Here is a 17,492-nt window from a genome sequence, read left to right as displayed (position 1 = left end):
ATAAGAAGCAGCCAGTGTAATCAAATACCCCAGCCAACCCTCCCCCCCACACCCCAGATGTTCTCTTTTCTCGTCACTCCCATTGGGAAGAAGACACCTGAAATCCTGCAAACATGTACCACAAGCTCAACTACAGCTTCTACTCCGCTGTTATGGAAGTATTACATGGTTCCTCAGTACAATGAAAGGAACTCTTAGCCTCACAATCTCTTCTCCTCATGGTCCTTGCACCTTATTGTCTGCACTGTGCTTTCTCTGTATCTGTTACACTTTGTTCTGCTTTCAGTAACCACTTTACTTCGTTCTCCCTCAAGGCACTGTTTAATGATCTGATCTGTGTGGACTTTATGCAAGATTCATCTCGAGACATGTGACAAGAATATTCCAATTCAAGTTCGCCTGTTAGCTGATACCATATACTCACACTCTCTCTGAGAAAAACATCCCTTTAAATCTCACCCTCTCTTTTTCAACTTATGCCCTGTAGTTTTCAACTCCTCTACCTTGAGGTAAACAACTGTGAGTCCTATCTATAAACACTGTGAAGTGTATTGGTTAACTAATGTCACATGTAACCTGATATAATGAAAAATTTCATTTTGCATGCCATCCATACAGATCATTTCATTGCAATGATGCATTGAGGAAAGAACAAATTAAGTGTTACATTTACGAAGAAACTGAAGTGCTGGTGGGCAATAAGATGCAAGATCATAATTTTATACACCTCTGCCAAGTTGCCCCTTAACCTTTGTCACTCCATAAAGAAAAGTCCCATCTTGTTCAATGCCAGGCACAGAAAATGTGGAGGAACTCAACAGGCCAGACGGCATCTATGGAGAACAGTAACCAGTCGACATTTTGGGCACAGACCCTTCAACAGGACTGGAAAAAGAGACAGGAAGTCAGAAATAGTTTACGAAGGGAGTGGGGAGTACAAGGTGGTAGGTGATAGTGAAACCAATAGATGGAGAGGGGTGAAGTAACATGGATTGACATGTTGGAATGTGAATGGGAAGAAGAATTGAAATGGGTGGCTACCAGGCTATCCTGCTTATTCTGATGGATGGAGTGTATGAGTGTGGATGAAGTGATCTCCCAATCTGTGTCAGGTCTTTCCGATATAGAAGAGGCCACACTGGATGCACCAGATAAAGTAGATCACCCTAGCAGACTCACAAGTGAAGTGTCGTCTCACCTGGAAGGACTGTTTCAGGCACTGAATGGTAGTGAGGGAGGTGGTGTAGGACTAGGTGTGGCACTTGTACATTTGCAAGGATAAATTTCAGGAGGGAGATCGATGGGAGGGAATGTGGACAAGGGAGTCATGTAGTAACACAGAACGTGCAGGGGGAGGGAAAGTTGTGCTGACGGTGCGACCCCGTTGAAGATAGTGGAAGTTACAAAGAATTACGTGACGCATGCGGAGGCTGGTGGGGTGGTAGGTGAGGACAAGGTCCCTTTCACTGGTGTGGTGGTGGGACAATAGGGTGAGGGCAGACATGCGTGAAATGGAAGAGAGGCCGGTGAGGGCAGACATGCACAAAATGGAAGAGAGACGGGTGAGGACAGCATTGGTAGTGGAGGAAAGAGACTCTTAGATAGACAGATGAATGATAGAAAATGGAGGGCTATATCGGAGGGAAGTGATAGATGATTCTTCGTGTAGCTTATAAGGCCAGCACGCAGCATGGGCCAAAGGGCCTGAACTGAGCTGTTTATTCCGAGGTGTGTTGGGGAATGAAGGGTGGCTTTTTGTGCGTAACAAAGCCATGAGGGGGATAGACAGGGTGAGGGCATTGTCTTTTCCCTTCTTTCGGGGAATTCCAAGAACTTCAGGGCAGAGGTTCAAGGTGGGATGGGAAAGATTTAATACGACCATTTTACTCAAAGGGTGGTTTATATGTGAAGTGAGCAGCCACTGAAAGTGATGAGGGCAGGTACAATAACAACTTTTAAAAGACATTTGGAAAGGTGAACGGATCGGAAAGGTTTTGGGGGATTTAGACCAAGTGCAGGAAAATGGAACTAGCTTGGACTGGACACCGTGGTTTGCATGGACTGGTTGGGCTGAAAGGCCTGCTTCCACTAACTCGATGAGCAGAGACGTCTAAAGGTTTAGGGAGAGCATAGGTGGTTTCAGAGGAATGGTTTTTTATAATCCCAGACGTTGTTCGGGATCTGGGAAACCCTGCCTGAGCTCCAGAGCTTCCCAGGACCCAGTCCTTCACTGTTCAGAGTGAACTCTGACCTACATGAGAACAGAAGGAAATCTGGCCGAATGGTGCCAATCTCTCACTCAATGTCTGCAAAACCAAAGAGCTGATTATCGAGAATATTCGGAAGAAGTCTGAGGCCAAGGAAGCAGTCCTCATTAGGGGATCAGAGGTTGAGAGGGTCAGTAACTGTTTGGCATTATCATTTCAGGTATCTGTCCTGGAACCACCACATAAATGCCATCAAAAAGATACGACAACGTCTCTGTCCTTTTAGAAGTTTGTGTAGATTCAGCTTGTTATCTAAAACTTTCACAAACTTCCATAGGTACTCAGTGGACAGTATCCAGACTGGCTGCATCACAGCCTGGTACAGAAACACCAATGTCCAAGATCAGAAAAATACACTAATTTTGTTCATTTACAAATCACTCAAAAGCACTCATACTCTGGATGAATTCCTCCATTAGGAAGTGTACACAACTTTATAGTGCTGCAGTAGTATTGGTAGAGTTCTAATTTGCTCCATATTTCACTGAAATACATAATAAGTTATTCAGTTAAATGGTAGTTTATCTTTTGATACCATTTTAATTACTTCCATGAAACTTCAGCTAAGAGGGACAGATGCTTAATTAAGCTAAAATGTACTGGTCCTGTTGTGTCTCAATTAACTAGAATCCATCGATTTTTATCAATTGTCATTTATCATTTTTTTGTATTTGCACAGATATGTCATCTTTTGCACGTTGATTCTTTGTCAGCCTTTATTTTTGTATAACTTTTCATAAATTCCATTGTATTTCTTTGTATGTAAATTCTTGCTAGAAATTGAATCTCATGTGGTATATACATACTTATATATTATAACTTCTGCTAATTCTTCCAGTGTCCTTAAATGCATCCCACCGGGACCAGCGGGCATGTCTACCAGTTTCTTGATCACTGCACTCTTAAGTGTCAATGACTGCATCGAGGTTCTCCCTTCCCATTGCTGCCATAACATCTGTCTTTGGCATGTTAGACGTGTCTTTGTGAAACCCAACAGAAAATAGTCACTAAAGGCCTCAGATATATCCATAAAACCTATTATTAATAACCCTTTATCATCTTACAAGTTCACATGTTCCCTTAAGCCACAGTTACCGTTTTATATCAATACCAAAACTTGTACTGTCCATTCTTTCTATTTTATGTTAGTTTACTTACATAATCATCCTTCCATTTCTTTATTGATTTCTTTGTGGCTCTTCCCTTCTTTTTGAAGTCTTCCTAATCCTTCAGTTTCCCACTAACGTGCTCTAGAATTAAGGTCACCCTGACCAAAATAAAATTGAAAAGAATTCCTCCCCAGGCCGCTTGCACCTGGAGTTATGCCCTCTCGTACCACACCCCTCTTTCATGTAGCAAGAGGCTTTCTTTTACTAGAACATAGGAATGAATGAAAATAGTTCTTACGGCAAATTCTGGGATTGCGACAGGCGGGAACATGCACTCCTTCGAGGATGCATCCTTTCTTTCAAAGACTCTTTCTTTCAAGAAGGAGGACATTTCATTAGTTCTGGAATGAAAAGCCTCTTACTGAGAGCAGATGCGGCGGAGACAGAGGAAGACAAATGACAGGGTGGGAAGAGGCATAGTCCAGGTGGTTGTGAGAGTGTATAAACGATATCAATAGATAGACTGTCTCCAGAGATTGAGAAAGGGGAGGGAGATGTCGAAAATGGACCAGGTAAGTTTGACGGCGGCGTTGAAGTTAATGAAGTCGACGGACTGAGCATTGATGCAGGAGGCAGCATCAATGCAGTTGTCGATGTAGTGTAGGAAGAGTTAGGGAGTGATACTGGTGTAGGCTTGGAATATGGATGGTTCCACCCATCTTGTTCAATGCTTCTTTACTGAGGCAGTGCGATCATCACTCCTCATCTTCCTTTCCTCCAAGGAAAACAATCCCAGCCTATCTATCCTCGCCTTATACTCAAGCCCTCCAGTACCGTACATCCTCCCTGCAGATGGGCGACCAGAATCTAACACAATGCTCCGTGCAGTCTCGCTGATGTCTTGTACAACTGTAACATAACGTTCCAGTCCTGTTCTTATCACTCGGATCAGAATACCAAACTCCCTGTCCACCTGTATCACCACTTTCAGGGAATCTATCTCTCTTTCTTTGATTCTATCTTGCATTAAATTCATATCTGCCTAGAAGTGTCAACACGCTTTTCCTGCATAGCGAGTGGCTCTTTGGCCCATCAAATCTGTGCTGACCATTTCAGTCAAGCATACTTTGAAAGAGTCAGGAAGTTATGTTACAGCCTTATAAAACTCTAGTCACAATCGGGGTATTGAATTTAGTTACGGTCGCCCATAAACAGGAAAGATGTGGAGGTTTCGGACAGAGTGCAAAAGAGGTTCACTAGGATGCTGCCTGGTTTAGAGGGCAGTCGCTATAAGTAGAGGTTGGACATACATGTGTTGTTTCCTCTGGAGTGGCAAGGGCTGAGGGGAGATCTGATAGAGGTTTTTAAGATTATGAAAGGCACAGATAGAGTAGAGAGGTGGCATCTATTACTGGAGAACATGTGTTGAAGTTGGGGGGGGGGAGTTCAAAGGAGATGTGCGGGACAAGTTTTCTTACACAGTGTGTGGTGGATGCCTGTATGTGCTCCCTGAGGTGATGGTGGAGGCAGATATGATAGAGGCATTTAAGAGACTCTTAGCTAAGCAAATGAATGTACAGGGAATGGAGGGATATGGACATTGTGTAGACAGAAGGGATTAGTTTAGTTAGTTTGGCAGAACATTGTGGGCTGAAGAGCTATAATGTTTTATGTTTTATGTACAGTTATCATGTGGAGTGATTTTGTGTGCTTTTAACTTGTGCCATGGTAATTCATGGTTAGCCCGATGCAATGACAGCTCAGGGTGTCAGAGTTCAGAGTTCAATAACGGCATTTTCTTTAAGGAGTTTCTACGTTCTCCCTGTTTATGTGTAGGATTCCTCCAGGTGCTCCAGTGTTGTCCCACAGTCCAAAAAAAAGTGCCGGTTAGTAAGTTAATTAGTCATTAACCTACTAATCAGTAAATTCTCCCATGATTAGGCTAGGTTTGATGTTTGGCTGGAAGGGCCAGTTCTTCGCTTTATAGCTAAGTAAATAAATAAATAGTATTATTTACTTACGGAAACCTGTACAACTCTTTGTAACATCTTGTAGAGGAGTACAGTATATAATATGGGCAAACACGGTTATTGTGTTTACTGCAAATAAGATTATAATTGTTGTTGCTGGTTTGTCTGGTTGGTATGGTTTTAGATGGTATTCACAAAGTTGAGATCAAGGAGTTAGCTAGAATCAATTCTTCTTGGGTTTGATGTGGGGAAATTACCGCTCGTGTCAGCAGAAGCCAAGCATGAAAGGGAAATAACCTGGAATGGCAATTCAAACACTCAGCAGTGCCTAAGTCAAGGACACAGTAAAGTTTATTTTCAGGTGCACAAGTCCACATGTTCACTGGTGCAAAGTAAAACTTGCTCACAACAGCATCACACGCGCAGAGCAATAGACGAGCAACATTCACAGGAAAAACATGAATTTATACATAAACACAATTTTGCAAAAAAAAACAGAAAACTAAAATAAGAATCTTAAAATAAGTATAAAATGCTACTCCTGTTGCTGTACTGAGGCAGTGATTAGGGTTGTTCCGGTTCGTTCAAGAAGCAAAAGGCTGACGGGAAGTAGCTGTTCCTTAATCTGGTGGTGCATGGGCTTCAAGCTCATGTACCTGCAGAGAAAAGTGGACTCAGCTCAATATATCAGGGGCACATTTCACTGCGCCATCAGTTGAATCCATCAGTTGCTGCATTAAGAATGCAACAAAATGAATCAGCTATCATAGACTGAAGCAAATTCGTTGGGCGGAATTGCCTACTTCTGCTGCTATGTTTTATTAATATCCATCATTAAGTATCCTCACCATCTGGTCTAGGCCATGCCATCTTCTTGCAGCTTCCACTGGCAGGAAGTACAGAAGCCTGAAGTCCCACACCACCAAGTTCAGGAACAGTTACTTCCCTTCAACCAACCATTCTGTTCTTGAACCATCCGGCACACCCCGATCACTACCTCAGTATAGCAACACTAGAACCATAAAGGGCTTTGTTGTTTTGTTCCGATTCATTTCTTTCTTGCAACACTTGTGCATAATTTATGTTTAATTTCTCTTTCTTCTTGTGAATGTTGTGTCTCTGATGCTCTGTGTCTGTGTTGCTGCTACAAGTACGTTTATTATTGCACCTGTGCACACATGGACTTGTTCATCTTACAATAAGCTCTAATTTAACTTTAAAAGTTCAAAGAAATTTTATTATCAAAGTGCATTTGCTTTACCATATAGTGTATAACCGTGAGATTCAATAAATCTAATAACAATAACAGAATCAATGAAGGAACGCACCCAATATGGGTAGGCAATCAATATGCAAAAGATAACAAACTGCACATATGAAATAGGAAAAACACAATAATATTAATAATAAATAAATAAGCAATAAGTATCGAGTAAATGCTGTGAAGGGTCCTGGACAGTGAGTCCATCGGTTATGGGAACAGTTCCGTGATGCTTTAAAATGTCAACGTTCATCCTTCCCAGAGATACACAATACTCAGCTGGGCCTGAGGCCGGTGGTGAAGATGTCCGAGGACGGACAGGTCGATGTGAGATGGAGCACGGAGCTGAAAAGGTGTATAACGGAGAACTCGGGACAGCCGCTGCGCTCAGAGCGTAGGCACCCAACAAACCTCGTAAAGGAAGACACGATAATACTTTGCAATGACTTACCCAAGGAGAACACCGTGAAAGCTACCTCCGATAGGAAAACTGTGGGGGAGATGGAAACGCGCATTAGACAGATGCGAAAACTTTACCTCAGATCCAATGAAATTGTTTCTAAGTAGGAAGTGTCATAGAGTTGTATAGAACGATAACAAACCCCTCAGACAACCATCAGACTCACAATGTCGTCAATCCCATTTCATTCTCCTTGAATTCCCACCGACCCGTAGGAGGGGGTGCTGGGTGCAGGAAATTCACAGTAGCAGATTAAACTACTCGTCTATTCTCCGTAGGTGGGCGGAAACAGCAGCCCCGAGAAGAATCCTTGAGATCTCTCCCTCTTCTTCTACCTCCCTTCTTCCACTCCCATACTCCCATTCCCACTCCCACTCCCTCCCCCTTCCCCCGCCCTCATCCCATCCCTCCCCCTCCCTCTTGGCCTCTCCCTTCTTCTCCTTCCTTCCCCCTTCCAGCTCTCTCTCTCTCTCTCTCTCTCTCTCTCTCTCTCTCTCTCTCTCTCTCTCTCTCTCTCTCTCTCTCTCTCTCTCTCTCTCTCTCTCTCTCTCTCTCTCTCTCTCTCTCTCTCTCACACACACACACAACTATCTAAATCTTGGAGCTAATAGAAAAGATATCCAAGTTCACTTAATGTTTAGTAACAGTTGCCTACACAGTAATATTATATTTGTCAAATCTTGATGTTCCAAACACTCACGGTAACATATCAGCAACAGTCTTGCTGATTGGATTCCCATGGTAAAGCTAAACAAGGAAAATAGATCAGGGATATATTAACTATCACTAAAACTCCACAGTAATGCATAAATCTTTTGCAGAAATCAATAGATGGCAGGTCTTTATTAAAGGAGCAAATAATAACATTCTTTAAACATCACAAGTGAAGGCCGATGAGATATTCCATGGGATGAGCTTTTGTCATGACTTTGACTGGGGTTGGTTTGGCTCTGATACAGGGTTGTGGGAGGATTTGGCCAATGGGATCAGTTGAGGGATTGACACAGGGCTCGGGGACTGATACTGCCCACTTTGCTCTAGCAGTAAGGCTGAAAAGCCTGTTTCTGTGTAGTGTGACACACCCTGCCCTGTTCTTTGAATATCTGCAATGTTTCAGTGTTGTCACTCCCTATTCTTCTGAACTCTGAACTCCAAAACAATTTCATTTGCCCCTGGAGCTAGGACTACCCTTTTATTCTATAAATTATAATGTTTTTCTAGACTGCAGTCAGCATCATATTATTTGCTAAATAAGAGTAATAGTACTATGCTCCAGCTGTGACCTTAGTAAATAGTACTATGTGACCTTAGTAAATGTTACACAGCTATAACATTGCCATGGTGATTTCATGAGTAAAAGGGGGAATAGTAGAAGAGAGCAATTCATTAGGAGATTGTTAACCCAATCTTAAACTGGGACAGGACTGAGATCCAATTATGGCAACGGTATTCTGGGATTACATGGAGTAATCTGATGCTAAAAATACAGATGCTTGTATATAATTATACCTGAATTATATTACTTGGTAGAACAAAGAACAGTACAGAACAGGTGCATGCCCTTCAGCCCATGTGTGTGCTGATCATGGGGCTGTTATGAATTAAATCCCATCTGCCCACATGTGATCCATTTCCTTCCATTCTATTCACATTCATCTGTCTGCCTAACAACCTCTGAAATGCCTCTGATTTATTTGAATTGGTAAATTGGTTTGTTATTTGGTAAATTTCTTCCACCGTCATCTCTGCCAAAGGCACCCACCACTCTCTGTGTAAGAAACATGCCCCATACATTTCCTTTGAATTTCCCCCTTATCACCTCAGATGTATGCTCTCTACTATTAAACAATCTGACCTCGGGGAAAAAAGATACAGCTGGCTATTCTGTCTCTACTTCTCATCAACTTACACAGCTTTGAAGCTTTGGACACTAACTCATTTAAAAAAAATACAGTATTTCTGTTCTTAAACATGTTTTAATAATCTGTTCAATATACGTAATTGATTTACATGTTTTTTTTCTCTCTCTCTGCTATATTATGTATTGCATTGAACTGCTAGGTTAACAAATTTCACGACACATGCCAGTGATAATAAACCTGATACTGATTCTGATTCTGAAGTTCGATCACATCTCCACTCAACCTCTGCTATTCAAGGATAACAACCCTGCATGTCCAAGCTCTCCTAATTGCTCATACCCTTTAATCCAGGCATCATATCGCTGAACCTCTCCTGGACCTTCTCCAAAGTCTCCATATCCTTCCTGTAATAGGGGGCCCCGAACTGCAGACAGTATAATGTATGATGTGTTGGCTTTCATCAGTTGGGGGATTGAATTCATCGTCCATGAAGTAATGTTGCAGCTTTATTATCTTGTTAGACCACACTTGGAGTACTGTGTTCACTTCCAGCTGCCACATTATAGGAAGGCTTTGAACGCCTTAGAGAGGTTGCAGGGGAGATTTGCCAGATGCTGCCTGACTCTGAGAGCATGCCTAATGAGGAAAGATTGAGTGAGCTAGGGCTTTTCTCTTTGGAGTGAAGGAGGAGGAGAGGTGATGTGATAATGCCTATACGATGATAAGACGCATGGATAGAGTGGACAGCCAGCACTCTCTTTGTAATAAAAAAACTCGTTCCATGCATCTCATATGAACCTACCCCCTTCCCCTCACCTTAAACTCAAAGCAGAAATGGCTAATACTTGGTGATGTTAGTTTCAGGTGACTGGAGGAAAGTGCAGGGGGAAAGTCAGAGCTGGATTTTCTTTTACACAGAGAGTGGTGGGTAATGGAACACATTCCCGGGGAATAGTGGTAAAGGCAGACACATTGGGGACATTGAAGAAACTCTTAGAAAGGCAAGAAAGAAAGAAAAATGGAGGGTTATGTGGGAGAGAAAGGTTAGAACACTGTGGGCCAAAGGGCCTGTACTCTGTTCTCTGTTCTAATACTCCAGGAACGGTCCAAATGGAATTTTCTACAGCTGCAATTTGACTTACTGAGTATGTACCCAACCCTCCAACCTATGAAAGCAAGCTTCTTTATCAACATTTCAAATTGTGTGGCCACTTTCAAGGAGCTGTGGACCTGGGCCCAATCTCTCACGGTCAATTGTGTGTCAACTGGAACTCAACCTCGTCTGCTGCCAGTAAAACAATCCAGCAGCTTCTTCTTGAAATCTTGGTGATGCTGGCGATAATTTTGTCCAGGAAAATATTTGGAATAAAAGAATGAGGCACAAATCTTATTGTTGTGGCTATTTTATTCAATGTTCATCGAAGTAGTGGTCACCAGTGCCACTTTCAACAGTGACTACTGCAAAGAGAAAGCAGGCAAGCATGAATGAAAAGTAAGGCCAGTAACAAAGAAACTGGCGATTGCCTCCACATCCTCAGGAGGATAAAAAAAGGGCACGTCCCCCTCAGATGGAGACCATGTGTCACAAAGGTTCACCAAAACATTTACTTCCGCAGGATTTTAAAGAAATTGGCCAGGTCCTCTTTGAAGCTTACCACGATTATCAATACACCATAGATGGCATTCTGTCCAGATATATTACGACTTCCTACGGCAACTGCTCTGTTCGAGTCCGCAAGAAATTGCAGAGAGTTGTGGGCACAACTCAGCACATCACAGAAACCAGACTCACCTCCATGGGCTGTCTACTCTTCCCACTGCCTCAATGAAGCAGACAGGATAATCGCAGACCCAACCCACCCTGGACATTCTCTCTTCTCTGCTCTCCCATCGGGCAGAAGATACCAAAGTCTGAAAGTCCATATTATCAGGTTCAATGGCAGCTTCTATCCTGCTGTTATCAGACAGTTGAATGAACCTCCTGACTGATAAAATTACACTCTTGACCTCACAATTTACCTTGTTATGATCTTTCACCTTACTGTTTACCAACACTGCACTTTCTTTCTAACTGGTATACTTTATTCTGCATCCTGTTATTGTTTTACCTTGTTCTACTTCGATGCATTATGTAATGATTTTCTTTGTACATTTGGTACATAAAGGTACCTTTAGTAATAAACCGATTCCAATTCCAATTAATAGACAGGCCAGGTGTCCTCTCAGCCTCCTCTGCTCCAGAGAAAACAGCCCGTTTTTTGTCCACCCTCTTCTTATAGCTCATACCTTCTAATCCAGGCAGCATCCTGGTGAACACCTTCTGCACCCTGTCCAAAGCTTCCACACCCTTCCTGTAATGGGGTGACCAAAACTGCACAACATACTCCAAGTGTGTCCTTAACCAAGGTTTTCTACAGCTTCAGTGTGACTTCCTGACTCTTCTATACCCGATACCACAACCAATGAGAAGCCTTGTATCTAATTATCTAAGTTTAGAGAAGCCTCCTATATGCCTTCTTTACCAGACTGTCTACTTGAAACGTGGTACACATGACAATAATAAACCAGTACCAATCCATTGCAAACTAGTTCCAGCAGCTTAGGTAAGGAAGCCTTCTCTCATAGGAATTGTCTGTGAACAATAGAAAGGCTTGGCCAATACTGCCTTGACATGTCAAGCTTGCAGATAAAGAAATCTTAAAATCTACAGAATAAGTACAGAGAAACAGTTAGTTTTATTGGCAGGTAATCAAACATAAAGTAGATGACACTGCACCTTCCCCGTTTATCTGTAGCTATTGGAATTTATTCTTCTATTATTTTACTGACGCAGCCACACCAGCAGTCTGCAAGATTAGGAGCTTGCGGAGTTTTCGAATATCTCCAAAGCCCAGTAATTACTACAGAAGTATGGCACAGACCATTCAGACTGGTTACATCGCCACAGAGTATGGAGGCTCCAATTTATAGGATCGCAAATGGCTGTGGAAGTTGACATCTGAAACAGGCACAGCACTTCCCACAATTGAGGACATCCTCAATAGGCAGTACCTCACTAAGAACTCTCAACATCTGAGTCATGCCCCGTTCACCTTAGTAACATCAGGGAGGAGTACAGGAGCCTGTAGACAAACACTCAAAGATTCCAGATCAGCTTCATTCCCTCCACTATTGGATTTCTGAATGATGCGTGAAACCATGAACACTGTCTCACTAGTCACTTTTGCACTATTTATTTTTGTAGCTTATAGTTTTTTATGCCTTGCACTGTACTGCTGCTGCAAAACACAAAATTTCATGACATGTATTAGTGATAATAAACCTGATTCTGATTCTGACAATTTTTTCACTGTACTTACCGAGGTACTTGTGACAATAACATACCAATTCCTATTCCAGTTTAACATGACAAGAAAAGTACGATATAAATAGCAATTAAAACCTTATTGCAATAAAGGCAAGTAGTGAGAACTGTAGTAACTGATTGGTACAATAGCGTGGAGCTCAACAGTTGGCTTATCACCAGTGCTCTTCCCCAGTAGCAACAGGTTCAACGTTCAAGGTACAAAGAAGTTGTAGAATACACCTTCTGGTGCTACTTGGATTCAGGGTCATAGGATGTTTCGGGTCTTTAATTATGAGACAGCCTCACCTGGGCCATCCAGCCAGGGGTGATCAGCCCCCGACTTGTGTCCAATTGGCACACTAATCCACCGATCCCCCTCCGGACCCAAAGCCACCGCAAGGCCTTTTCAGCAGCCTCCAGAATATTCTTGGTGGCGCTTCTGAACTGCAGTCATTTAACTCCAAAGAGTTTAAGAGACTGCTATAACGAATGGCCAGCAAAATAAATTTTATTATGAAAGTACACATACATCACTGATTAACCATGAAATTAATTTTCTCGTGGGCATACTCAACAAATATATAGAATAGTAACTCTAACAGAATCAATGAAAGACCACCCAACTAGAGCATTCAATCAAAGTGCAGAAGACAACAAACTGCAAATGCAAAAAGGAGAAAAAATAATATAAATGAATAAGCAAGAAATATTGAAACTATTCCAGAACAGTGCCTGCATGGCCAAGGAGCCAGAGAAGTAATTATTGAGAGTGAGGATTGGTTCCACCAGGAGGAGGAGAGAAGTGGTGGAGGGGAACTCGGTTTGGTTTGTTGTCCAGAAAGAAACAGAGGGCTTTTAGGACATCCTGATGGGTGATGCATGTGTATAGGGACTGGACATGCAGAGTTAAAATGAGAATCAGTGTCAGGGAAATTAAGGTATTTGTAAAGGCCAAGAGTGTGTGAAGTATCTCACATGTAGGTAGAAAGAGACTGAACCAGGGTTGATAAAACAGAGTTGAGGTATGCAGACACGAGTTCGATGGAGCAGGAGCAGGCAGAAACAATGGGTTTACCTGAACAAACAGGTTCAGGCTACTTGAGAGGTAGAAACGGGAGGTGCAGGTATGAAGTTGTTGGTAGTGGTTGAGAGGTCCCCAGAGTCAGTAAGCTCAGTGATGGTACAGGAGACAACGGCCAGGTGCTTCTTAGTGGGACCTACTAAATCTTTCCCTTCTCATCTTGAACTGTGCCCTCCGGTTTTTGATTCCCCGACACTGGGAAAAGGACTGTGTAGAATCTCCCTATGTCAGCCCTGCATAATTTTCTACATCTCTATCCAATCACCTCTCAATGTCCCATGCTCTGAAGGGTAAAGTCTGAGCCTATCCATACTTTCTCGATAACTCAGCTCCTATTGTCCTGGCGACATCCCTGAGAACCTTCTCAGCATTCTTTCCAGTTTAATAACATATGTTATGAGCGATGAACTGATCTGATGGACAATGGGGTGCAGTTACCCATCCCCCCCTGAGAATCATGAACCATTACTGTTGCTATGCTGCTCATGAGAGAGAGAGATGAAAAACCATGCAAGAACATCTGCTACAATTAAGAGAGGGGAGAGAAACTTGGTGATTTACGGTATTATGACTTCAGCAAGGGTTATTTGTCTTCTACCATTTTGCTCATTAACATTCCTCAGTGGACTGCAGGAGTGGGCTGGTTTGATGGACGCAGTCATTCAAAATTGATGGATAGCTGAGACCCCGTGAGTAGGGATAAAAGACAGGTCTGGAGAGACTCCCTTCAGACACACCAGTGGACACTGATTGAGTGTTGGAACCCACAGGAAAGTTGGGGGATTCGGAGACCGAACCAGGAGATCGGTAAGTTAAACTCACAGTGTTATAGCAGGGCCGGTGGGGACTTGTGCGTATGTCCACTCATGCCAGAGTGACGAGCTCACCACAGAAGAACGGTCTAGCTGAATGACAGAGGGGTCATAGCTGAATGGCTATGAATTGTCAATCCGACACGACGGATTAAGAAAGGAGTAAAAGGTTTGCCTACTGCAACAGTTGCTGTTACACCTCGCTCTCTCTCTCTCTCTCTCTCTCTCTCTCTCTCTCTCTCTCTCTCTCTCTCTCTCTCTCTCTCTCCGATTACAACACAACAACCATATCTACCTCAGCACGCATGAATTGAATTGAACTTTATACTTTTTATGACAATTCATTTACACCTAGACATCGATAGAGCTTGTTTATTATTGCTTATTATTATTCCTACACTTTTAGGTTTATTATTGCTGACTTGTGTAATCTATATATTTGCATTATTGGTATTGATTTGCTTATTTTACTAATAAACACTTTTGAATATAGTACCACCAGACTCCAACGGATTCTCCTTTCTCTGCTGGTCAGACACCCAGTTACGGGGTATGTAACAAATTGGGGCCTCGTCTTCTGGGATTTGATTACCAAATTGGGGGTGGGGGGGCAAAAATCGGGACAAAAGTCCCTTATCTGATCTGGTTGCGTGGATAACGAGACGGGAAACCAGCAGAGATGGAAATAGACAAATTTTTTAAAGATCCGACTTCGGGGGCATTGGAGAATGACAGGAAGGCGGAATTGGTGAGTGTTGCGAAATGATTAAATCTCTCGGCGGTGAAATCGTCGATGAGAAAGTTGGATATACAGAGAGTAATATCTATGCATTATGTATCCGAGGGTGTGTTCACATCGGATGTATTGGACCTGTTCCCTGATAGGAAACCAGCCGAGGGGGAGGTTCAGTTAGAGATGGAAAAATTAAGGTTGGTTGAGGAGAAAGAGAAAAGGCAGCTCCGGATAAAGGAGATGGAGGCTGAAAGGAGGAGAGAGGAGGCTGAAAGGGAGAAGGAAGAGGCTGCAAGGCAGAAGGAGGAAGCTGATAAGTAGAGGGAGGAAAGGGAGAAAGAGGAGCAGCATGAGCTGGAAATAGAGAAATTAAAGGTACAGCAGGTAAGAGACCGGGCAGCAGACCCAAATGAGGGGTTCAAGATTGGTCGGGAGATTCAGTTGGTACCTCCATTCGAGGAGATGGATGTCGATAAGTTCTTCCTCCATTTTGATAAAGTGGCTGTGAATCAGAACTGGCCTAAGGGGAAATGGGCTGTTCTGTTGTAGAGCGTACTTAGGGGGAAGGCTCAGCAAATGTAACCGGCATTGTCCATGGAGGAGTCTAGGAATTATGAGGAAGTAAAAAGGGCTGTACTGAGGAGTTAGGAGTTGGTGCCAGAGGCATACCGGCAGAAGTTCCGGAACTTGAGAAAGCCATGGAACCACACATATTTAGAGTTTGTCCGTGAGCTGCAAATGTATTGTGAACGTTGGTGTGCCTCAAAAGGGGTTGTTGGAGATTATGATAAACTATTACAGTTAATGCTGATAGAGCAGTTCAAAGGTTGTATCCCTGAGAGTATGAAGATGTACTTGGATGAGAAGGAGATGGAGGCTCTGTCTGCGACTACCAAGTTAGCAGACGAGAACGCCTTAACCCACAAGTCAAAGTTTTCCTCAAACAAGAACTACCAGAGAGGCAGTAGGGACGGTAGAGAAAGCCCACCGGCTAAGGCAGAGAATAAGCCGGGAGCTAGTGGAAAAGGTGAGGAGGAGGAAAAGCAGGCTGGCAGGAAGGTTCCTCGTTTTACCTGTTATAATTGTGGGAAAGCTGGTCATAGAGCATCTAAGTGCTTTGCTCCGAAGAAGGAGACAGGAAAAGGGAAAATAGCAGTCCCTACCGGTTGCATTGAGTCGGTCAGCAGATCGATGAGGAAGGCAAAGATAGAAAGAGCACAAGAGGGGCGTGAGAAGTTTATCTCGGAAGGGCCAGTGTCTGTGAAGGAAGGAGAAACCCCAGTTCCAGTGCGGATAGGGACACTGGGGCTGATCAGTCATTGATTCTCAGGAAGGTGCTGGATTTTGGTCCGGAGACTGAGACTGGAGAGGTTGTGTTAATGGGTATCGGAAAAGGGACAGAGGCCGTACCTTTGCACAGGATGTTTCTGAAATGTGACCTGGTATCTGGACCAGTCGAAATAGGTCGAAACTACCGATGGAGGGCGTGGACGTCCTACTTGGTAACACGATCTGGCAGGTGGTGACGTGTATTCAGCAGTGAAACTAACAAGTAAGCCTGTAAGCGCTGAGGACCCGCCCATAAATTCCAAGATTTATCCCGCATGCGCATTCACTCGCAGCATGTCGAGAAAGGCGGCTGAGAAAGGAGCCAGTTTAAATGAGTCCAGCGTTGATTTAGCGGAGACGTTTTTACCGACTCTGTACCAAGAGGGGTTAGAGGGTGGTAAAGCGGAGAATAGTGAGGTTAAAGGGAGTAAAGGAGAGGAGCTAGATCTATCATTAGCAAGGTGGGACTTTATAAAGGAACAGAGTCGTGATGAGGAGCTTGTGGTGTTGAAAGAATCAGCTCTTTCTGAAGTAGAGATTGATAAAGAACCAGAGGGATACTATCTGAAGGAGGGAGTGTTAATGAGGAAGTGGAGGCCGACCACGGTGCCAGTGGATGAGGACTGGGCGGTGGTACACCAGGTGGTAGTTCTGAAGGTTTATCGGGATGAGGTTTTGAACTTGGCTCACAAGGGACCTCGAGGTAGACATTTGGGAGTAAGGAAGACAGTAGAGAGGGTTATGAAAGATTTTTATTGGCCAAGTATGAGGAAAGATATTGCTGACTATTGAAAAAGGTGCCATACTTGTCAGGTGGTAGGAAAGACAAATCAGGTTATCCCTAAGGCACCCCTCAGACCCATACCTGCCTTTGGGGAGCCTTTGTCCTGAATCCTCGTGGATTTTGTGGGTCCCCTGCCTAGAACTGCGAGTGGGCGGCAGTATGTCATGATCATGATGTGTGCTGCTACTCGATTCCCAGAGGCTGTGCCCCTGGGAAACATTAGGACTCCTGCGGTAGTAAAGGCACTCATTAAATTTTTCACCACGGTAGGGTTACCTGGACAGATACAGTCAGATCAGGGGAGTACCTTCACGTCCCGTGCATTTCAGCAAATGTTGACACGGATGGGAGTTAAACAAATTCTAGCCTCTGCATACCACCCGGAATCTCAAAGAGCGTTGGAAGGATTCCACGCGACTTTAAAGACCACGATTAAAACCTACTGTCAGGAAAACGCTCGAGACTGGGATGATGCATT

At 43.4% G+C, this 17,492-nt stretch overlaps 1 protein-coding gene across 1 annotated transcript in view; it reads right to left on the bottom strand.

Moving 5' to 3' along the window:
• LOC132398390 (alpha-tectorin-like) overlaps positions 1-17,150 on the bottom strand; it is a 46,649-nt gene extending 29,499 nt beyond the window's left edge. Inside the window, exons 1-3 of the mRNA XM_059977785.1 lie at positions 17,096-17,150; positions 7,768-7,814; positions 7,059-7,097 (exon numbers count right to left, since the gene is read on the bottom strand). Coding sequence (XP_059833768.1) covers positions 7,059-7,097; positions 7,768-7,807 — 79 coding nt within the window. The 5' untranslated portion in view covers positions 7,808-7,814; positions 17,096-17,150. The remainder of the gene's footprint in view (positions 1-7,058; positions 7,098-7,767; positions 7,815-17,095) is intronic.
• Between the last annotated feature and the right edge of the window lie 342 nt (positions 17,151-17,492).

This window comes from Hypanus sabinus, chromosome 1, assembly GCF_030144855.1.
Source record: "Hypanus sabinus isolate sHypSab1 chromosome 1, sHypSab1.hap1, whole genome shotgun sequence".
NCBI lineage: Eukaryota > Metazoa > Chordata > Chondrichthyes > Myliobatiformes > Dasyatidae > Hypanus > Hypanus sabinus.
The sequence above is the reverse complement of the archived record's forward strand: the minus strand, read 5'-3'. Positions and strand labels throughout refer to the sequence as shown.